The sequence below is a fragment of the Sparus aurata genome, chromosome 20 (genome assembly GCF_900880675.1).
Source record: "Sparus aurata chromosome 20, fSpaAur1.1, whole genome shotgun sequence".
In the NCBI taxonomy this organism is placed as follows: domain Eukaryota; kingdom Metazoa; phylum Chordata; class Actinopteri; order Spariformes; family Sparidae; genus Sparus; species Sparus aurata.
The window spans coordinates 20,851,475-20,874,884 of NC_044206.1; the positions used below are offsets into that span (position 1 = coordinate 20,851,475).

Consider the following 23,410-nt stretch of genomic DNA (forward strand, 5'->3'; position numbering starts at 1 on the left):
GTCTATGGTTGTAAACAGAAACTTTGATTGGCTGACAGAAAACGATGTGACCAATCAAATAGCACTCACTGAAGTGTAAACCAATAGAATGCGGGGAAATAGTTTCTGCTGCACGCAGGAGAGAAAGATTGCACTTCCATGTATTTTCCAGCAGGTGTCAGTGTTTCATCTGTTTTTCCTATGTAAAGATCCAATAAAGTGGAAGTTCTATATTTTTTAAAATAAAGTTTAAATGAATATATCAAGGGACAATAGGGACAATAAATCAATCCATATCTTTTTGAAATTATAATCAATATTATTAAGCATTAACAAAGGGATAGATTGTTTGAGTTTTTGTTAAGAGACAAAAGAAGAAGTGCAACTGCAATGAGGATCCATGTTTATTTTGCATTGTTGCCATGCAGCACTTAACAGCCCAGCTAACTGCACTGTACCAGACTGTTTGCAGCTGAGAGATGCCCAGTCAGGCCCATGTCATCAGTTCCCGACACCGAGCACAACACATTTTCCATTCAGCTGCACAGATCAACACCACGACGAGGGCCTATTGATCGTGTGTTTACAATGTCCTTTGAAATCAAGAGACTCATGTTCAGCTTTTATCCTCACGACTATCTCTTTTTCCTCAGAAGTACTGTTAGTTCCTATCAAACAAAAGCATCAATAAAGAGAAGATTCTCCTTTGTCATTTGTCATGTTCAGAAGTCAAGATTAGAAGAAATGTAGAGGACAGAGAGATGGACCTGAGTCACATGACTTGGACTTAAGAATCTGATTCCTTTAGACCTGGAAACTTGCCCAATGATTAAATATTGAGTTAGAATGATACCTTGAGTGATCACATTTAAATGTAAAGACTCAATATAAAGCATAAGGCAACAAGCAAAACATTCAACTTTGAAATTACAAATGACAGAACAGGAACTGGGTCTCACACCAACAAACACAGGTCACATTAACAAGTAATAGGGCTCTTATTTGTACTTATATGATGGTATAACTGTTAATGGCACAGTAAATACATTTATTGTTGGATAATATGACATTCATAATCACTAATAAGAAATTTGTTGACAGATTATTGATGCTAAAAGCCTTATGAGTTTCTTATAATTGTTTATAATAACATTAAACAGATCTAATAAGTTCAATTTACTGGCCTCTTATGTTGATGTAAAAAAAAAGCTTATAAATGTCTCATTATCTACTGATACGTTTGTTTATGATGCTATTATGGATGCTTATATAATCGTATTAATGTTCTTAAGAATCTTACATATAAGGCCGTTTTACCTATTAACTAAGCATTATAAGCATTATTACAAGGATCTTAATATAAAGCTTTACTTAAACGCCTGATTAGTTTGCAATGATTTATTCTGGAGCTTATTTTAAAGTCACGTACTAACTGTTAATGCGTTTGAACGCTTTAAATGGCGTCATATTTGCTAAAGAGCTTGGAACAACGACTTGGTCCCACCTCTGGATACAGAACCTGATATGTGTCCCGTACACCTGTACTGTAACTGGAGTCATATTTACAGTTACATTACATTACGTAACGTAAGCAGAAACCATTGTTACAGGCTCAAAAAATGGTTTCTCCTCGAGGTATTTACAGTGACCCAGATTCTGAGATTTCTTGCGCTGAAAGAGCTTTACAGCCATGTGAGCAGATTTGGTGAATGAAGTGGTTCTTTTATGCTGGTGAGGGGAAGTAAACCCCCTATTGATGCGGTTCTTCCTCGTACCATACCCTGCCAATTTCTTAACTGTTTGACCTGTGTGTGTGTCTGTGTGTGTGTGTGTGTGTGTGTGTGTGTGTGTGTGTGGAGCATGTGGAGGAGAGAGGTGGTGTGAGTCTTTGCTCCCCACAGACCTCAGTGTTTGCAAGCCACCTCCATGGTAACGCGGCGTGGAAACACAGCAGCTGCTCGGCCTGGCATGAGATACCAGGTGTGTGGTGGGGCATGTTATCTCACCAGGGGCCCCCGGTCACAATGTGACTTTATTCCCGAGGAGAGGTTGTCCCTCAGTCGCAGTCATGCTTCACAGAAACTCAGACCTTTATCCGGAACACATAAAAGCCGAGCACACTTTCAGAAAAGGCCGCCGATGTTATTCTGAAAGAGGAGACGGATTGTGTCATCTCTGAATAGACTGCTGTGCACACGGACAGAACAAATGAACAGAGGCAAGAGTTTTTAATAGCCTCTGTGATTCGGTCATGGTCTTATGATAATGCTTTTTGTGATTATTATAATAGATCTCATTCCACAGAGGTTTTCGTAGCTCGAGGCGTGCCCGACGGTTCAGACTTCCCGATTATTGCGGGTCAAACACAACTGGCTTTCCCTTGGATATAATAAAGAGCTGTATAAATGGATCCGTTTTCTAGGAACTCATTAAACCAGTTGATGTTGTGATAGTGTTAACAGTGGCATGGCTGTGTGCTCTGAATGGTTTACGAAACAATGAGCTGAAAGATACTAAAACGGGGATCGGAGACCCTTTCATGCGATACGGCTCGTGGTTTAGATGTTGCAGTGTTTGCATCGGCCTGCGGAGGTCAGCTCAGAGGCTCTCCCGAAGTATGTCAGGTATGCGAGCGCCGAGGAGGCCGAGGGCTCCGTTTTCTCCAGCGCTGCCACCAGACTTCCCTCACAAACGGTCCCCTCACCGCCCCGCTGCCGGATTAGGTTTCCCCTCAACGCCCCCTTTTTTTGCTCTTGGAAATCCTGGAGCCCCCAGCTTTACCTCTGGCGGGCCGTTTCCTGAGGGGGCCCTCAGCTTCGCAGACTGAGGCGGAGACAGATTAAGTCAGGCGCATGACAAATACTTACAGAAAAGAAGCTCGAGGGAAGGAGGCTATTTTTGATTCTGATGCTTTCACAACATTTCACATGACCCGGTGGCTCCAGAGAAGGACAGACTGAGGACTCCCGTGGGTCTTAAAGTTCCACATATCAACATTGTTTTACTAAGTGGAAGAAAATATCATGTGTATAAAGGTGCCAGTGTTACCTATAGCTTTATAGCATAGCGAATAAAGGTACATTATGGCATGAAAAAGGTACATTCCCTTTTTTTCCCACTGCTGTCAGCTCAGTTCACAGTTACATTTCACAACATAATCAACAGGACGGTCACATTTTTTTGTCACGTCGAGGACGCCACCACATATTTATCAACAGCTACTTGATTTTAACACCTTTGTACCGACACTTGGTCTCGTTGGTGTTTGGGGGATAAAAGTCAGATTGATTAATGAATTCTAACGCTGGAAATGTTTTGATGGATTATAATATCCTTTATAAAAAAAGCTCACCCTGACCTGAGCGAGTCACAGCTCTGCTCAGTGCGGCTGCAGGCGTCCTGCATGAGAAGGATTAGCTTCATCACTGATAATCCCGGTGAAACCCTGCGTGCACAGAGGGCCTGGCAGCGTTTCTTACAACTTGTTGCCCACACTGCAACCCCGTGGGAAAGATTTTTCAGGAACGCAACCCAAACAGAGATAGAAAATAAAAAAAATTAAAAAGAATTTCAGGAATTCATTTGTTTAACAAATGTCGCATGTGCCGGTAGTCAAATCTGCAGTATGTGACCTCAATTCGGAGATATAAGATATGATTTGACCTCCTGGAAGGTTCAGCAGAGGCTGGTTTATCTGGGATTGTGTAATGTGCCTCTGATACAGTCGTGGTCCTCATCAAGAAGTGTTTTCTGGCAGCAGCTGGGTCAACAGGCCGGGCAAACAGCTTCCACACAGTCCCTCAGAAAAGGCAAAAGTGGCAACAGGGTTTTTTTTTCTGTTTGACTTCGCCCACTGTATGTGCCGACGTGCACCAACAATGACGTCTCTGATGAAAACCGAGTGTCTTTTTGAATTTGAGCATCTGTGAGGATGAGCTCAGAATCTGACAGCTGGTGTTTAAAAGGTAGCAGGGAGGTGTTCTGGTGCTCGGGTGTCCCTCCTCAAGGTCCTCCTGGACGACTCACAGCACCGGCTTTGTCCCGAGCGTACAAAGACCACAGTGTTCACGGAGCCGGAGAGGACGGCAGCCGCGCCACGGCCCCGAAATGACAAGTCATTGACACACCTCAAGTGGTGACTTGTCAGAATTGGCAGAAACGTGTTTGTGTGTGTGAGGAGGCTGAAACAGGAGACGGAGAGGATGGAGTTCAGAGGGAAAACAAAGATAAACTCAAGCTGAATTAAAATTATTATTATTTTTAACTAGAAAATCAACCTCCCTTGCTGTTTGATACCAAAAACAGGAAGGCACATCTCTGCAGTGACATTTAAAAGTCTTCACAGAGTGAGTTTTGAATGTCGGCTGACAAAAGCAGAGCACGTTTTTTTGGACGGTAAATGAACTGTGAATTCCTACCTTCCACACCACACCTTGTGGATCCAGTCTCACAGTCTAATTCTAATGACCCTCATAACACAACAAAGGCTTTTCCCTCAGAGGACGAGCCGGCAACACGGCAAACAAGCGAGAGTCATCAGAGGAAGAGTCTAATTAAGCACCCGGGCAGAGAACTGTTCCACGTAATATTACTGCAGCCACTAATAATCCCTCCAGCAGAGCTCACGAATCCGCTCAGAGAGAGTCATTATCAGTAAGGTAGCTCAGGGAAATTCATCTGGAAGTGCTTTTAGTAGTTTTGCTGGAAGTTTGGTGACGATTTGAGTATTTTCAGACAGTTTTTTTGTAACATCGACTCCCGTCTTAAGACTAAGCCGTGTATCTCTCGTGTATCAGTTCACACCTCAGATAAGGACGGTTAACTTATTGAAAAGAAGATGGCCCGACACAGATAACGCGACGGCCTCATGCTGCTTCCTTTCCTTTTCCCAGAGGCCCACAATGTTGACATTTTTGCAACGGCGCATATTTGCATGTCAAAGTCCAACAAACAAACACAGTCTTTGTGAGGCTTCTGTGCCGACCTGGGCCTAGGGGGGAAATAATCCACCTGATAGTGGCGACACATTTGAATCGAGTGATATCAATCTCATACTCTCAGACATACTGCCGCAGTGTTGGTCACAAGGAAATTAATTTCGTTACAGGTGGATAGAAGTGCTGCTGATAAAAGACCCCACTTTTATTGCTCCCTTTTTTTTTTTTTAATGATGACCTCCTGTATGTTGTTTGTTAAACGTATTATGTCACCAGGCATTTCAGGACGATGTGTACTGGTCCTGCCGACGACTTCTGCAAACCGAAATGCCCCGCAGGGACGATAAAGACTTTCCACTCCAGGCCACTCGAAACTCCTGGTGCGGAGTCAGATAAAGGCACAGGTCCAGGAATTCTCTCTCCCTCAGTTTAACATTGTGAGACAGGATGTTATTCAAAATCTTTCTTTAATTTCTCAGGGAATAATTCATGGATCTTGATGAAGAAAATCAGGCAAATCTAGGTGTCTGGTACCTATGAGTGAGGACAGTTTGATGCAAAACCTAAATGTGGATCAGATTACGCTTGTTGTTGATCTTAGGGGGACTGTTGGACTGTTTTTTTCCTGTTTTTATATGCACATGGAGCGCCATCGAGACAAAAACAGGGCCAATAATGCGGCGACAAGTTAGTGAGGAGGCTGGCCGGCCAGGTGTGTTGCCAGTTTTGTGAATCTTTTTTGAAAATGCTGTTAAAAGACGGATGAACCACTGTGATTGCCCTCTATAAATGCGTCTATACAGTATATATCTATATATTACTCAGCTAGCATGCGACCAATGTTAGCTAAATATGCTGTTCAACTTTCCACTTTAAAAGAAAAAAAATGATAAATAGAGCCGTTATGGTCTTTATGCTAACTTCCTGTGGCACATCCGTCCGACATCTGCAGCAAAACTGAAAATCTGTCCAAAGTACTCGAGGTATATTCTGGACCAGGAGCAGGGAGGGAAGAGTTAAGACAAAGCAAAGCGTCTAATTGTTGTCTTGAATTCTGAAATTGTGTCCGATAATTAACATAAAGTTAAATAAACAACATCAGAAGAGAAAATGATGCTTTAATTGCATTCCTGCAGGCCATGAGAGTATTTATATTTTTGACGAGGTGCACATTAGCAAGGGCGATGCTAGGCCGGCTACATACATGTAGGCTCTGTTGGCATGTAAATCCTGACTTTTGTAGGTCAACATAACTTTGCAATATTAACCTGCAACACATCCACACGTCTAGTTTAGATTGGATATGAGACTTTAGGCTCACCGTTCAGTGAATCCACTCTGTGTCTACTCTGATTACAGTTGAGGTCATCCTGCTGGTAAATCATTCTTTGGTTTGCCGGCGAGGTCACATGAAGGTCTCTGGTGGTTGGGTAACCGCATATGAAGGGGGGCCCCCGTGCATACCGTGTTTCTGACCAATCAGTGGCCCTGAACATGAACACCTCAGTCACTAAACACCTTTCGCTGCTCAAACCTGAGGCTGTCTGTGCAGCGGTGGCAGGATGGAGAGCTGTTAATGAACAACAGACGTAGTTTACTTTCTGGAATTATGAAATAGTTTCAACATGTTCTGAACATCAGATGGACAAAGAGGGGCAGAAAAGTAGCAGGAGGGCTGTAAATGTGTACCTTGGCTCCTGATGTGAACTCATCGATGGCCACAGGGTTTTGGATGGAGGGAGGTTGGCGTTGTTTTGGAGAGACGGAGGCGCTTTGACTCTGGCTGTTATGTGCCAGAGCTCTGGGCTCAGGCTCGGCTGCCAACTCTGCTGGGCCGAGTTTATCAGTCGGTGCCTCACTGGGATAAACAAAAGCAAAATGTAGTCATGGAAAATAACAAGGACATTTACACAGTGCTTAACTTCAGCAGAAGGTTTGAGGTAGCTGTGCTTTAGTTCCATTTTAAGGCTGCACTAGAAAACATGATGGATTAACAATGGATTTAATGATTATATTTAGAAATCTACATGAACTCTTTTGTGTCTTTCAGCGCATTGTTTTGGTTCAGACTCATCAACCTCATGTTCAAGCATAGCAGGCAGCTATTTGTGGTTAAAAAGTGTGCTACGTGTTCATCACCAACAGAAGACAGAGTAACAAACCAGCTGGTGAACATAGTGGAACATAAACACGACAGGACTTATCCTGCGGAGTCGGTGGGGACAAAAAACAGAACTATAAAGAGAGTGAATGACTTACGTTCATCAGATGGTCAGAAACACAGCTCAAAACCAACACTAACGTGTTTTTGTTTCGAAAACCAGGAACAGCTGCTTCATGGCTCCTGCCAAATTGACCAGACTCCATTAACAGAAACAGTGATTGTGTCATCGCTTAACGCACTTCATTCAAACTTGACAGAAACAAAATAAAACTAAAACTTGTTTGTCTTTCCACTATTTTGTCTATCCCCGACGCTGGTTTGGCCAAAACTAATACTAAACTAAATTCACTGTGTTAGATGTGATTTTAATGGATTTGTGGATTATGTTTCTGTCGACTTTTATGATGCTAAAATTATGGGTTTTGTGCGCGGAGTCTGGTGGAGCTGGTGAGAGTGACATGCCGCCTATTTCCTGGGGAAACAAACAGCAAATTTACTTCTTCGTGAAAAGCTTTGCCTCTGTGAAAATTGCACATTTAGGAGACGTAGCTTGATGGTCAAAGTTTCACACAAGGATTACGACGCAGCCCTTGCAGATGTGTCACAACTGCTGGCTGTGCTGATCTACTGGAACATAAACATAGGGCCTTGGTTTAAAAATCATTGAATTTCTCTTTTATAACATTTGATATTCATTTGCTTTTACTGAAGACAAATGCTGAATGCAGGACTGGCGTAATAAATGGATAGATGTGACTGCTTCTCCCACCACTTTCAAACTGTACATGCATTGAAATAAGCACTTGGGAGGGTATTTGAATTAGTTATCTGTCTTTTCAACCATCTGGAAAGTGTGTTTTGTCTCTTCTGACACTGTGCAAACAACCTCTTGCTGTACATTATGCCCTCTGTGTTAAGTGCCAATTAAGGATATATTTTGTTCACACCGCTTTATTTCCGAGCTCGGCCACACACCGTCTATGTGTGTGTGTGTGTGTTCGTGATAAAGACTAATTGGACAAACGGCTCGGCGTCTCAGATACCGACGGTGCTATCAGCAGGATGCAGCCGCCTGTTCGTGGCACCAATTAGCTCGCAGTGAGACGTCCCTCACACTCATGACGCTGCTGTTCCAGGAAGCCTCCATATTCCCCTGAACACACAACCTCATCCTCCTGTAAACACATCGGACACCGTGGTGAGGCTCACCGGCAGAGAGATGTGACAGGTTTCGCACTGTAGCGTGAGACGATCTTTCATATATTTGATATCAGGTGCACATTTATAACGATTATTCTCGACAGCCTTCCACGACAGTATATGGACTTTCTACCATCTCTGATATGAGGGGCCAAGTGATTCTGTAGACTTTCACACATTTCTTTGTTAAAGAGTGTTTGTGCTTGAATGTGAGCACACTGAGGGAGATCCACTGTGGCTGCAGGGCGATGGGGAAGAACCTTGTAGGTTATCAGTCACATCAATTTGGGAGGGAAATGCCAAAAACGACATCATTTGGTTTTCTTTACATTGACTATTGATATTAAGACATGAGGGTCACTTAAGCAAACAAGTGGTTATAGGATAATTACAGTTTATTATGACCTGGGTCTTGTTTTTGTAGTTTTGTCCACCATCAACTGCTGAAAACAATAACCAGAACCAAAACAACAACACCCAGTTGCGGGTGCTGAGGGGTCGGTCTATATAATGACGTAAACTGTGCAATTATACATGTATAAATCACATTTATTGGCCATATGTGAGCAGATTGTAACTTGAAATGAAAAACTAGACCTTCCCCGTCTCTCCTAGTTGCCTATACACGCCTGTGGATCAATTTGTTTCAGTTATTTAATGTTGCTGGACTTTGGATTTCTCTGTGAAGGATGCGGGTCAGATTGGATCGACCAGAGGATGCGACTTCACGCACGTTCTTGAATGCCTCGTCTCATTGCCTCTCCCCTCACACAGAGAGCAACCAAGCAGCTTATGTTAGTTTGGAAATTAATTGCTGATGGTGAGCTCCACAGTGCAAGTCAACCGCCAGATGTCTACCTGTGAGTGTCTGTTGTTGTTAGCACCAAACAGCCATGTATCACAGTGAGGAGCATCAGGCATCACGAGGAGCTGATATTATAATAGTAATCTAAACCAGGCCTGAAATGAAGAGCTGAATGTCCTGTTTTGACCCTGCAGGCCTTACATAATACATCAGTCCTGTTACTGGTGCCCTCTGTGATAAAGTGAGGCCAGGGCTTTGGAAGTAATGAGATCCTTCCTCTGGACATGAAAGGTTGCATATTCTGTTAAAATCCTCTCAGGTCTTATCTGGCCTGCAGCAGAATCACCCCTACTACACCCGTCGTGTTAAAGGAAGAATCGGTGATAAAACACACGTGATAACGGGGCCCTGCTGAGCCTGAAATAGAGCCGGGATGTGGCCTCGTACCACCTCCTCAGGAGACCTGGAGGTTATCAGGCCACAGCACTCGGACCGCTTATAAATCAAAGCGTTACCGCAGCAGCGAGCAGCCGGAGCCAGTTCAATGAACACTCAGGAAATATGAGTACAGGGGAGGTGTGTGTGTGTGTGTGTTTGTGTGTGTGCTTGTGTGTGTGTGTGTGTATGTGTGTATGTGTTTGTGTGATTACATAAGCTCATGCAGCAACTAATAAAGTTGTGACTGTTGGGAATTGTGAGAACTATATAAAAATGTTGCTCTAACTGGGTCACGCTGAATTTGACAAAATGCTCTATTCATCATTTAACTGCATAATGTTATGTATTTATAAAATGATTACTTTAAATAGGATGTAATTTCTCTCTCTCTGTGTGTGTGTGTGTGTGTGTGTGTGTGTGTGTAGTCTGGGCTCTGTCCAGATCTTTGTGGCTCCGAGGAGGTTTTGTGGTCGAGGTCCTAACAGCTCTTGGCAGATTCTGTAAGTTTCCCAAAATCCTCTCTGATCCCCATTTAAACACATATAAACTTTCCCTGACACTCGTTTAACACACCTTATTTAGTCAATATTATATTTTAAATAGGCCTTTATATCACTGCAAGCATACATTTTAATAAAAGGATGCATATTATTCTCAAGAAACACATCGGTTTTCTCTGCAGCAGCGCTCTTTTCCCCCTCTGTTTTAACTCCTGTCTCTTTAAGGCCCCTCCTCCAAATACCCGGTCTTCTCTGATTGGTCAGTTCACACGCAGAGCAGCTGTGCTAAATCAATGCTTACGTGGCAAACTCGCTGCTAGGCATAAATTATGCAAAATGTGTGACATGGTGGCGTAGTGTGATGTCATAAAGTAACAGAATTAAAGGCGGGACTACTGACGAGGCGTTTCCTGAGCGGTGTTTTCTGTAGGAGAGAGGAGCTTCTGTTGGCGCCGACTTTGACCTTTTACATGCACAAGAACCTATAAAGTACTGAAGGAAAGGAAACCAAAACAAAAAAGCACAACAGGTCCCCTTTAACTAAGAAGAACCCGGCTACGCACCCATCTACTTCCAGTATTAATGCTAAGCTATGCTAACCACATCCTGGTTCCAGCTCTGTGCTACACTCACACACATGAACGCGCTTTCAAGCTTCTCTATAAATTCAAGAAACTCGTTTTCAAATAATGTTGAACCACTCATTTTAACTCATTACTTAGTAAATGCTCTTACTGAGGGTTGATGTCAGATACGCTACACGTCTGATATCGTGGCTTATGGATTCATTCAAATCGCCTGACATTTGATCGTCACGTAAAAACACAGCTGCTATTTACACACTCAAATCAACCTGCTGTCTCTCTGTATGTGCAGTGCAGGCGGGACTGGAGGAGGTGTCTGACATTTCAACAGCAGAGATGACACACAGACGCTGGACTGAGTAAACAGACATATTGACGGTGAGAAATAAAAGGAAATAAAGTTTCTGCTCCGCATTAATCCCCTTCAGAGTCTCAGAGGATGCTCAGTGATATAAATATAGCTCTCTGCAGTGTTCTCCTCCCTCACAGAGACACTGAAGATGCTCCAGATAACTGAAACCAAGATCAATTATTTCCGTCTCCTCTGATGACCTTGAATGAATTCAGCCATCTGACGTCGGATCGATGAATCTGTTTGAGTTGATGAGCACGATTGGATTTGCTCTCACGTAACACTGGACGTCCAGCTTCTCACAGAGCGGCACCGTGTCCTCATCGAACCACAGACATGTTGTGTGTTTGGTTGTCGCCGGCTGGCTGATATGCAAAGCCTGCACCTTTATTCAAATACATAACACATTCTACGTGTTTGTATTAATGTTGTAAATAGTAAAATGTTAAGGAAAACGATCCCCAGTTGTTTGTCAGCAGCGGGACATCATTGTTTGCATAAACGGATCATCAAACTTATTAAAGGAACAGTACACCCAAAGATTCAGTCGTTATGGTAGGCCGACACTCTCTGACTGCCCTCATCATTTCACTTTAACAAAATATCTTCATCAGAAAAGACAAAATAACATCACAAGTGAATATTTATTTGCTGTACATAAAGGACAAATCACACAGTAGCTGTGATCTGTGATCAATTAAAACACGTCAGTACATTAAAATGAAGGCATCATCAACGACTCCCTGTGTGAGACCTATTCCAGCTTTCCATCCCACATGTTTTTATTTTTAAAATTTCTTTCTAAAAGCTGAAACATAAAAATGGTGTTTCCTGTCAATAATGAAGCAGAATGTGTGTCTACTGTTGCACTGGACAGTTTGAGCACCAGGATAAATCACTGGCAGTGTGAAGCCCTTCACAAATTCACTCCCAGCACATGAATTTGGAAGCTGCACACGAGGGACAAGATTCTGGTGTGTTCTGATTTCAGTCTGCACTTGGAGAAGGACTGACCAATGACGTTTGAGTTGGCTTTAGTTCAACATTAGAACAAATGTGTATTGATCTGTGTGTCGGTTGTTTTAGACACGAAACTGACTTGGTTAGGGTGAGGAAACGATCATGTTTTGGCTTCTTTTTTTTTTTTGAGCCTGAAAATGTCCTTACATCTTATTAAAAAAGTCAGTGGAAATTGTCTCCAGCTCTCCTTAAAAACACCAGGTTGCTTGGCTGCCTTCTCATCCGCAACTCCAAGTCCTCCAATATGAAAGTCATCCGATAGACATGTCATGTAAACATGTTGAACACATATTAAAGAAATGTCAATATGTCACATGCCTTTTTGAAAATGCAACTCCGTTCACATGCCGATAAATTAAAAGTAGCCGATTAGCCAATGGGTTTGGAGATGGGCACAATGCACAACAGTAGTTAGCTTTGAGTTACGTACCACAAAGTGAATTTTTACCATGCATTGTGGGGGAAGTCACATAGAAAGTATTGCGTAATGAAAAGTACAAAATAACACATTCAGACATCAGTAAACAGCGAAGGATTTCACACAAAGCCTTCTATTATTTTGTTTACATTCCATAACTACAACTCCCATGAAGCATCTGTCGTTAACATTCCGGGACGTGTTGTCATTCGGCACTAATAAAATGATTCATGATTTTATACGGACACAATTTCACCGATCGATTGAATGAAAAACAATTAAATAGCACACTGCAGTGCTATAAATTATGTTAAATACACATATTCATGCAGTTGCTTCCATGCAGTGTAGAGGCATCGGCACATTAGCGTCATATTTACATTCATTCAGAAACAGTCTACACACGTGAACGTTGTGGTTATTGACAATATTCACATTTCAGGCACAAGAACATTTGCTGACTTCTATCATTAAACTCGATCGTGCACAATATTTCATAACAGACGTGAATGCAGTCTGCCTTCATGCTGAACTGAGTGACGGTCCGTCGGTACAGATACAGTTATGTTTACGGTGTGTGTCGGGAGAGAAGGGGTGAACTTTGTGTACATTTGAATATCATACTGGGCCAAAGACAATCCCAACATTGAGCTAAACCTTTCTCTCCAGCCAGGTTTTTGCGGCGTCAGCACCGTCGCTCTCCGTCCATGCACATTTCTCTCTCAGTCAACAGCCACCATTGCAAAAAGTCTTTGTTCGGCAGCAAAGCCGTGGCTTCATCCCCCTCGCTTTGACTTCCAAATGAAGCTCTGTACTGTCTGATACCCGGTGGCACATGGCGAATCAGTCAAAAGAAGGTTTTAGCTGTTGTCCATCAGGGGTGATGACCCAGCGTTGCGCCCACATGTTGGGGACTGAGGGGGTTCCTCTTAGAACCAGCTTAGGGAACCACGGATAACAGCAAACGAACAGTCAGCAAGTGCGAGTGAAAAGACGTGAACTGAAGCTACTGTGACTGGGTATAGAGATCCACGGCGTGTTCACCACTGAGACGTCCTATGCAGACCATTCCCCTGCAAGAGAAGAGAGACACGGTAAAGACAAACAGCAGCATAGTGAGATTTGAAATGGAAACTGCACCTAAAGGCTTTGTTTATAGTACTGACTACCCACTGAAGGCCTTAAAAGGTGGCTCTGAAAAGTTTACAGCTTGCTCATTTGTGGAGGACAAGAATCACAGCAGTTTGAGTATGTGTCCAAATTCCTTCTCTGCTATTTTAATATTTGCAGCGATTCCCCTAATTGAACAAAAAAGCATATTCTGTGTCACCTATATCCTAATTTTTTGCTTGAAAGTCCTTTCCCAGTCATGTGACCATATATCCTCCTGGAACCAGCAAGCTAAATACTTTTCAAAGCCATCTTAAAAGGTAAGAGACAAGACTTCAGGTCTCAGATATAAAGATTTAGAAGATGCATTCACCTACAGAGAAGTAAAAAGTATCATTATAAGGCCAAAAAGAGACAAATCATGTCAAATCAAACCCCTTTTCAGCCGGAGAGAATCTACAGAGTGCACTCGGGCCCAACCACCATAATGAACAGACGAGATAGAGAGACACAAGTGCTCGAGAGAACGAGCTCCCCAAGGTGAGAAAAAAAAAAAAAGCCCAGACAAAGAAGTGATTCATAGTCAACCTGTAGAAGAGGTTGCTATGGATACAGCAGGAGCCGAGAGGTCGACATGCACAGCGGCGGGAGAATAGAGAAAGCATCTGGAGGTGAGCAAGTGATAGGAGGAAACGAGTGCAGCGGAGGAGGAGAGGCGTCGGGGGGCCTCCGGGGGGGCCACGACCTACGCTATTTCCATTTGTCTGTGTGTGCGCAGCGTTCTCGTTCTCGGTGTGTGTGGACGGGGTGCTGCTCCCGCTGTCGGCTGCAGAGTGGGTGGAAGCTCTGGGAATGACCATGTCGAAGGAGTCCTGGGGGTGCTGCGTGAAGTCACAACACGGCGCGTGACAAAAACATCCAAGAAAGGGGGGGGAATCGTTTACATACCTGCTCTTTGGAGTCACACCTTTGAATCTCCTCTTAAAGCTCTGCGATGAATTTAACAATCAGGGTCTTGACATATTGACTCTCCTGTTATGTCACAAACCAGCTAAGAACTGGCACTCTAATCTATTGCATTGCGCAGCCCCAGTGTTTACAGTTTAGACATCATTGCCATAAATAGATTTGTCTGATATCACCTTGTGGGTGCTGCTTCCCGAACGTCATTGCAACTGACCAAGAAGCAACATCCACAAAGTCCAGAATTTTGAGCAAGAGGTTGTGGCTAATTGGGTGCAGTTTGGAACATATTGTTATATTGTTGGCTGATTATTTTCAGTTTTTTTTTTTTTTTCAGCTTTCTGCTGCAGTTTGGTGAGGTGAAGGGAAAGGTGTGACATTACAAAAACATGATTGGTCATTAGCAGCACTTTCAAATCCTGGTCTATTTTTTATCAACTCCTGCTTCACTATTGCTGTGTTGCACCAACCGTTTCCCAAACAAACCACATTTTTATTTGACTCTGAATCATGACTCACTGCAACAACCTAGCTGCCATAAAAGTGACACATTTTAATTATAAATGTTTTTTGTTTTTTTTTAAACTATCCCAACACGATACTGACATATGCTCACATAGTCATCGCCGGGTCTACATGGCGACTTTAATGTCAGGCTGGCAAGAAACAACATCCCATGACGCTCGATATTTTATGGGTATGTGCATCCGTGGACCAGTGGGTATAATTTGGAAAAAGCTGTACTCCTAAAATTCAAATAAACTGTCATTACCCATTGGATATGTATTTGCCGTATTCAAATATTTGTCTCCATAAATAACCCACGCCGGGTTTTATCTTTATATATTTATACTCACATTTGTCACTGCTTTGGTGATGAGAGCCAGCTCGGTGGGCTGGTACACTGAACTCCGCAGCTGACCGGTGTAGCCGCTGTATGGAGACACCGGCTTGGACGCTGTTGAGGAAACAAAGAGACAACAACTGTCACCCGACAAACCCTCTCTGTGACATCTTGAGTGCTATCATTCCTTAGCAACCATCTCATTAATCTTCGTATTAAAATCACTCTAGATACACCGAAGAGGATCATCAGGGACAACCTGCCCTTTATCCTGTTTGTGACGACAATGATTAACGCAAACATCCAGCAGAGATGGACGTGAGACGTGACTCTGTCACACTTTGTGTCACACAGCAAATTCTTTCCCCTGGATGAGACTGTTGCCACGCCTCAGTTGCCATGTAGACAGTGCAAACACAAGGCGTGATGTTTCTGGTGGGAATCAGTCAGAGTGGGAGTGTTTGCGTGTGATACAGTGGCGAGATGCAGTTAGGTACGAGACACTCATTAACAGATGTGAGTCAGAGGACACACTGTCTCTTGGTACCTGACTGAAACTCTGGGAAAGCACAGTGTGCATTGTGTTTGATTGAATTTTCCAGTCTGAAGACAATGTTTGACTTTTTCGTCACAGCTCACAATAATAGCAGATACGTTTGCGATCTGGGGAGTGAACTGATGAAGCATGAGGACAAATATTGCTGCCATGTGTGATGAAGCCAGATCACACAACTGCTGTGTGTACACAGCATTTAACATTAATCAAGAACCAGAAACCAGACCTCACAACATTTTCAGAGAGACACTGAAGGCCTTTGCAAACTTGGTACGGATTTTTTCATCCAAACGATAAATGTGTGTTCTGATCTTTTTTACTGCAGGTTCAGCTCAGGTCTTCAGCAGCAGCATATCAAATTCTGTGGGCTCATCATGCAGATGCAAACGAGCCTGTTGGGGACATTTTTGCAGAGTGATCATCCTTTTCTGGTGTTTCTGTGGATTTGAAACTTTTACTCCCATCTTTACAAGGTCATTCTGCATATTCTGTGATAAGACTACTGTAATACAACCAGTCAGGGCAGAGACGCAGGACAGAATGTACAGCTCAGAGTTTCTCAGGTGTTCACGTGACAAACTGTAGGTCGAATTTTATGTTGCAGGCACATTTTAATGTGCGGGTGTAGTCAGGGAGGTGACTGTGTATGACTAACGTGTCACATGCAAAGCGCTTGAACTTTCTTTTAGTCGTGACCTCACAGACAAACTGAGACTTTTCAAAGTTGTCGACCAGGCAAATATTTGGTTTACAGTGAAAAGAGGGAGTGAAAACTGCTTCCCGTCAAATGAAAATGTGGAGCTTTGCACGAGGCAGGAGTAGTGTCACAATACCTGAGGAAACAAAGGGCAGGAGATCTCATTTCTGGATTTTAGGCCTCATTCCTTCAGCACTCTATTCAGTTTCTCCTACAACAACGAGGGTTGTAAGTTCAAGACAAAACATGTCTGATTTCTACGTTTAAATGTCTACAAACGACCTTACTCTTGTGATATATTTTGTTTGGTTCCAAACCCATAGAAATCCTAATTTCATCCAAGGTACAGTGCGTTTCATTTGGTCACCTGTTTCTGTACCTTCCGGGGAAAGATTAGATGATATGTCAGAGAGACAGTAATAAGAGCTGGCCCCTCCGCAGAAGAAATGACACTGTAAAGGTGAAACAAACATCATGAGTCTGTTATCAGGGAAGCTTTGGGGCTACGTACCATGGTTGGGCTCGTCCATGGAGAAAGCCTTATTCTCCATGAACATGTTCTGGGAGCTCTGCTGTTCCTTCAGGATGGTCTCGTAGCCCACTCCTCGGTTCGGGTACGTCTCTTCCCCTAAACTTTGCTGGCTTTCATCATCACTGGTCAGACAGCAGATTTCCGGAATGGTGTAGATGATGATGAACACCCATGCATTCGCCACCAAGGCGATGGCCAAGGTGGGGTCGTCCCACGTGGGCCCGCCGGTCCTCGCGTTTCCGTAGACGTACATGACGATCCACGCCACCCAAATACCCACGGAGAACAAGCTGGTGATAAGGATACAGGCGCCCTCCATCTTCCACTGCTTGTGTTTTCCCGCCATGATGGCCAGGCTCGCCACCAGCACGGCCAGGATCAGGGTCATCACGTAGATCAGCGCCATGACGAAGTCCTCGTTGGCGATGTTGCACGGTGAAGTCATGGCTTTGCTAATTTCATCCGTAGCATTGGGTGGAACTGGCTGCCGCACTACTGTGATGATCAGCCACTCCGTGTTGACGACCACCTCCACCAACCAGAGCCCCAACGCCCCCAGACATAAGGCCCACGCCCGGGGCCCGCTGTTCCTCCTGGCAAGGATGTTCAGCCTCACGCACTGCATCAGGAGGCAGGCGAAGCAGCCGCCGAACAGCACCCCGAAGAGGAACCTCCGCGAAGCACAGGTGGAGAAGTCCTTCCCCACGATGAAGGCAAAGGTGAGGCCGAGGAGGCCGGTGGTGAAGACCAGGAAGAAAGCGTGGAGAGCGACCGAGCTCTTACGGTTCTTGTTTTGCGTGAAGGGAATGTTGGCCAGCAGCGCGATGAAGAGCACGAAGGAGAAGACGATGCCAGCCACCGCGAAGGCCTCCAGCACGATGCCCCACACGGTGCTGATGTCACACAGGTTGTAGTAGAGCGAGTCCACATTCGGGCCGCAACCCTGAGGGGTGAAGTTGGCCGCCATGGGTACGAGGAGAGAGTTCTGTTCAGGAGGACAAACAGGGAGAGTCTGAGAGAGGTCGGACGTGGACGGAGCTTAACAAAGACTCACATACGTCACCAATGCTGGAAAAGGATTCTGTAGTCTACACCCAATTAAGCAAATATTACCCTTGCATGAGTCAGTAAACACACGTTAATATTTTTGTAAGGATGTTTACATGGTAAATAAATGATACCAGGTGACTTAACTGTCATTCAGAGACGGATAGAGTCATCCAAGACCTCGGCCGTCACCAAACATCAGAGGAATGTCAAACTCTCATGTTAATCATTAATGGAGTCTGTGGACAAATATTGTTTCTGCACGCTGTGATCACACTGTGATCCATATGGTGAAAGTGCATTTAGTCAGGAGAACTGTAGTTTGAACATTTCAAATGTGACTATAAGACATTTTCTTCCACTGAAGAACATGACATTTGTGAATAAACGTCTCCACAGTCCCTGTCTGGTCGCTCTGCTGTGTCTGCCTCAGTTTTTTTTTTGTCCCCGTCAGATCCAATTACAGTGAACTGAGGACAGACTCTGAGCCAAATCGATACCAGCGTGGTGGCTGGTGTTCAGTCTTTCTAACTTCTGCAACTCAATCACGGCAAAGATCTTTTCTGGGACGGAGAAATCAACCTGTTCTGTCTCTCCATGTGCACAGATATGCTTCGTCCCTAAGTTCCGAGGTCATTTTTGGTAATTGACAGCGGCTTTGTGAGCACAGTCTGTCCCTCAAACTACTCATCTAATTTCCATTTTAGTGTTTGACCTAGACATTAAGTTTTTAAAGAATGACAGGATTCTTTTTCAGGTTCCAGGCCCTTCAAACTGAGAAGAAGCCTGTAGTGACCATGTACTAAAGCTGGAACGATTAGAAAAGAAGTTGCCTGTTTTGAGAATCCATAAATCGCTTAAGTAATTTTTCGAGCAAATATATCAAATATTTTCTGGTTCCTTAAATGTGACGTTTTGCATCTTTTCTTTGTGCCTTATGACAGTAAATGAAGAATCTTTGGGTTCTGAATTGTTGGTTGAACAAAAGAAGGAAAAAGACGTCACTGGGAAAATGTGATGAGCATTTTCACATGACAAATTGTTTACTCAGGAAAATAATCAGCAGATTAATCTATAATTAAAGTCTTTGTTGGTTACAACCCTACGTTGCATGAAGACAACGCCCAATGCTCCTCAAATGGGATTCATTCTCACCTCTGCTACCATCGAGAGCTCAAGGACAAAATGTTTTATGGCAATTTCTGAATGCTCAGATAAAAAGAAGAATTTCAAAATATGAAGATAAACAACAAGGCAGCAGTTTGGCTTTCAAAGAATCTCAAATCCTCGGCAGGTTCATGTTAACAACCCCAACACGTGAAGATAAGTCCAAGGACACGACAAACTCAAACTGATGACTTTTTGTCACACAGAGCTAAATCACTTATATGGTATGTCAAAGTGAAACCTGTGATTACATAAGATTCTTAGGAACAAGAGCCAACCAGCCAGTCAAATAATAATGAAACTCCTCATTTTCCTAGCAAACAGCAGTGACAGCTGGTAATAACTTTCAATCACTTCGCATGATCTTCTTGATCAGCAGTGGGTCGTCAAATGGGTCGTCAAAGCGATCTGTTGAGGAACTGTTGATGAGAGCTCATTAAAGTGCTCAGGAAAGGAAACTGAACATCGACCTTATGATAAAAACAGGGTTGATCTCCATCTGCGGATAAAGATCAGCTGTGTTGTGATCAAAAGCTCCAGAACTGCTACTAAATGGACCTCGTGATGAGATTGTTTGACTTCTCTTAAATCCAATCGAATAACACTGAGATCAACAAACTGTTTCGGGGGACCACATACTCTCAGGAGCTCTGTGGAGGCCGGGTTCACAGTGATACGCTGTAATGTGATTAAATGGAAATCTCTTTAGTGATAAGAACCATTGAAACACAACAAAGTTTAAACTGGAGTGACGATAAGAAAACTCCTGCGGTGGTTGTACCTTTCTGAATGAATGTTTAATCAATGTATGTCAAGCGACGTGTTGTTTGCCTGCAGCTTCCTGATCAGAACTTTATCACAACATGATGCGTATCCAATACACAAAGGCTGGAAGTCAAAAGAGCACAAGAGCTCACAGGCTTTTTACCAGTTTTGTCATCATTATCAATGACTCTAATTCGTCTATAAACCTCTAATTATATCTATTTACATTCCCTGCAATTCTGTAGGCTGCAGCTGAGGATGATGATGCTTTTAAATTGACAAATAAACACCACATTTGTCTCAATAGGGTGCAAATCTTCCTTAAAATTCCTCTTCTTAAATTAAATGGCTGGACTTCAGCCTATAGTCTGGTTTAAGTAGCCTAGTTTGTGCATCTGAGCCATTAATAAACTGGTGAACAAACCTCCGGATGTATTCACGGATATAAACAAGCATTATACACTTTTTAACACAAACTAAAACACACATCAAGAGCTGCTCCCTTAAAAACGACAAATGTTGAATGGAGTTTGGTTAAAGCGCACTTAAGAGTAACCCATCAACACTGATGCATTCACCTGAAATGACTGAATTATGTGATTACATCTCCAAATGCACAGAAATAAAAGATGTTAAAAGACCCGATCCTGTACCTGTGTGTCCGTCTGCAGAACTGACACGCTTCTCCAGCCTTCACCTGCTGCAGTTGTCGGTAAATCCTCGACAGCACAAAGATCAGTCGCGAAAAGTTTCTTCTCCTAAGTCCAAAGCTCGCAGATCTCCTCCCTCACACTGACCCCAGAACAGCTCGACTCCAATTAAAATGTGGACATTAAAGTTTGAGAGTAGTTCCCGAGTGTTTTCCACCGAGCTGACTGCTGTGATGCTCTCTCTCTCTCACACTCTCTCTCTCTCTCACTCTCTCTCTCTCTCTCTCACTCTCTCTCTCTCTCTCTCTCTCACACACACACACACACACACACACACACACACACGCACACACACACAGTACAATTTTCCCACAATATTAAACCAAATAATTTCCACCTTAAAATCGTGTGTTTGCACATCAGCTGTATTGGGTGGATTATTTGTATAGCCTATATAACTTTTTATATATTAAAATTGAATAGACAATATTCATGACAGCGCACCTGAAACACCTGAGAGTGGAGTGTGAGGACCTCTGCTGGTGAGAAGAGTTAAATCCAGCTGCAGTTTGTGGACATTCAGCCACGCGAGGGGGCAGCAAAGCGCAAAAGATGCCAATATCCAGTCTAACTAGGATGCCTGCATTTACTCAGGTACTATAACTAAGCACACAAACCATGTGCCTGCACTTGTGCTTGTAAAATGTCATTGTATGCCTCTATATTTTGTACTCCACCACATCTCAAAGGCAGATATTGTACATTTTACTGATTTTTAAGTCAGACGTTCGTGATAAACTGGAGGATTAAGTGTTTCCTTTCAGTGTTCTCCTCCTTTTTTTAGATTAGCTTAAGCAGTTAAAATGATTCTGATTCAGACAACTATATTAATCAGCTTACCTCGCACACACACTGAAACATACAGCAACATGTAGACACGAAATAAATAAAATAAATACAATAGAAATACGATAAAAAAGAAAAAGAAATATGCCAAGGAGCTCAGTGGAATATTGGAATCTATAATAAATAGAAGAATGAGCAGTTAGATATAACATACACATTATTGCAGCAGTAATAATGATACATAAACATCAGATATAACAGGAAGGGAACACTTTACTGCGCTGTGAGTACATTAGCTGATGACACTTTTACTTAAGTGTGTTTGATTGCAGGACGTTTACTTGCAGAGGAGTATTTTTGATGTGTGGTTTGTGTACTTTTACTTCAGTAAAGCATCTGAATACTTCTTCTACCACGGCTGATAATAGGTAGCTACTAATACCATCAGAATCTATATGAAGAATCTAACAACTAAATACTATATACTGTAGTTCCTATTTCTGTTGATTTGAGCCACGATATCACAGTCTCAGAGTATAAAACTGATTAAACGTATCACTAAAAGTGTATATTTGTGATAAATCTACACTTTTCCAATTCAGAGTACTAAAATAAACTCTATATTTTATTCTCCTGTTTATTTGACATATTCCATTGAAATTCTGATAGTATTCATGAGTATTTTGTAACGTCTGGTGTAACATGATAAAAGGAACAAGTGAGGTTGGATTTGGATCCAACAGCACCATCATGTGGAGCTCTGCCTCCCAGGATTGTTTTAGTCAGAACATTTTCAAAGATTTTTTGGCCACGGCTCTTTCAAAATAAAAAGGCTCCGACGGTCGTCAGTTCTTCTTCAGCAGCGGGTTCACACAGACGGTGTTCCTTGTTCCTTCATATCTCAACCACGTTCATTAAATCTTCTCCACATTACAGATCACATTGAGCCTGAAAAAGTCATGTATTACTCCTTTAATATGTTTTTTTCTTCCATCTTCCGCTGTTTTCTCGCAACACATTGTGTATCTTCAACCAAACAGGAGCCCGTATCAAGTCTGAACAATTCATTAATTTCATATTTATACTTTTTACTTTAATTACTTATTTATTTTTATTCTATCATCCATCCATGCCATATTTCATATGTATATAATACTATACTATCTGCTTCTCAGCCACTAGCACACATACACACACCTACACACCTACACACACACACACACACACACACCTATACTACCTATATACATATAATCATAACTTTACGTTGTTTTCTGTTGTGTACTGTATGTCCACTGTCTGTATTCGTAGTCCACGTGGTGTGATGTATTTGTCCCTCATGTCACCATGTCTGTCACATAATTTCACCAATAATCAAAAAATAAATAAAAAAGTCTGAACAATTCATCAAGCTCAGACAGAAATGTACCCGTATGTGGCGCTGTTGCAATAAATTACAAATGACACCTCTTCAACCACTGACCCAGTGTTTGAAGTTCAGATCCTTAGGTTTCACCAAACACCTCGGGCCAGATTTAAGGTAAATTTGTATAAATGATGAACAAAACATCGACAATCTTTCAGTTGAAATGTGACTGTGAGTTTGAAACCCCTCAGTGTAAATGCTGATATAGAATCTGTGAGGCTCTGCTGTACGTGAAGCTCTCAGGCGGTGTGAAATGTGACTTTTCTAAACTTAAAGCTGCTTAAGGGGGAAAAGTGGGGGAAGCTGAAATATTAAGGATTTAAATTTCCATAATCCAAAAAGCCCGGAGTCTGATTTGTGAAATTCCATTGTAGAAAACCCAAATTTCTTTATCATTTTTTAAATTATTA

At 42.7% G+C, this 23,410-nt stretch overlaps 1 protein-coding gene and 1 long non-coding RNA gene across 4 annotated transcripts; one reads left to right on the plus strand and one right to left on the minus strand.

Moving 5' to 3' along the window:
- Positions 1–8,196: 8,196 nt before the first annotated feature.
- LOC115571777 (uncharacterized) lies at positions 8,197–12,082 on the plus strand. 2 transcript variants are annotated; one of them, XR_003981981.1, is made up of 3 exons: positions 8,197–8,278; positions 9,949–10,023; positions 10,900–12,082. It is a non-coding gene; the product is annotated as an uncharacterized LOC115571777 (long non-coding RNA). The 2 variants fall into 2 exon arrangements; XR_003981982.1 differs by having other exon boundaries at positions 8,220–8,354.
- Positions 11,585–20,978, minus strand: gprc5c (G protein-coupled receptor, class C, group 5, member C). Of its 2 annotated transcripts, XM_030401366.1 has the most exons (5): positions 20,732–20,978; positions 17,079–18,084; positions 15,328–15,428; positions 14,257–14,388; positions 11,585–13,470 (listed from the first exon to the last, which is right to left on the minus strand). In XM_030401366.1, exons 2-5 carry the CDS (start codon positions 18,064–18,066, stop codon positions 13,438–13,440), a joined length of 1,254 nt encoding a protein of 417 aa, XP_030257226.1. In that variant the 5' UTR covers positions 18,067–18,084; positions 20,732–20,978; the 3' UTR covers positions 11,585–13,437. The 2 variants fall into 2 exon arrangements, with proteins under 2 accessions (XP_030257226.1, XP_030257227.1); XM_030401367.1 differs by lacking the exon at positions 14,257–14,388.
- Positions 20,979–23,410: the final 2,432 nt, after the last annotated feature.

Coding starts and splice junctions, on each gene's coding strand:
- gprc5c (XM_030401366.1), bottom strand. CDS start 18,066: ATGGCGGCCAACTTCACCCCTCAGGGTTGCGGCCCGAATGTGGACTCG. Junction 15,429..17,078: donor CATGGACGAGCCCAACCATG/GTACGTAGCCCC, acceptor TTTCCTCAACAG/CGTCCAAGCCGGTGTCTCCA. Junction 14,389..15,327: donor TCACCAAAGCAGTGACAAAT/GTGAGTATAAAT, acceptor GACTTCACGCAG/CACCCCCAGGACTCCTTCGA.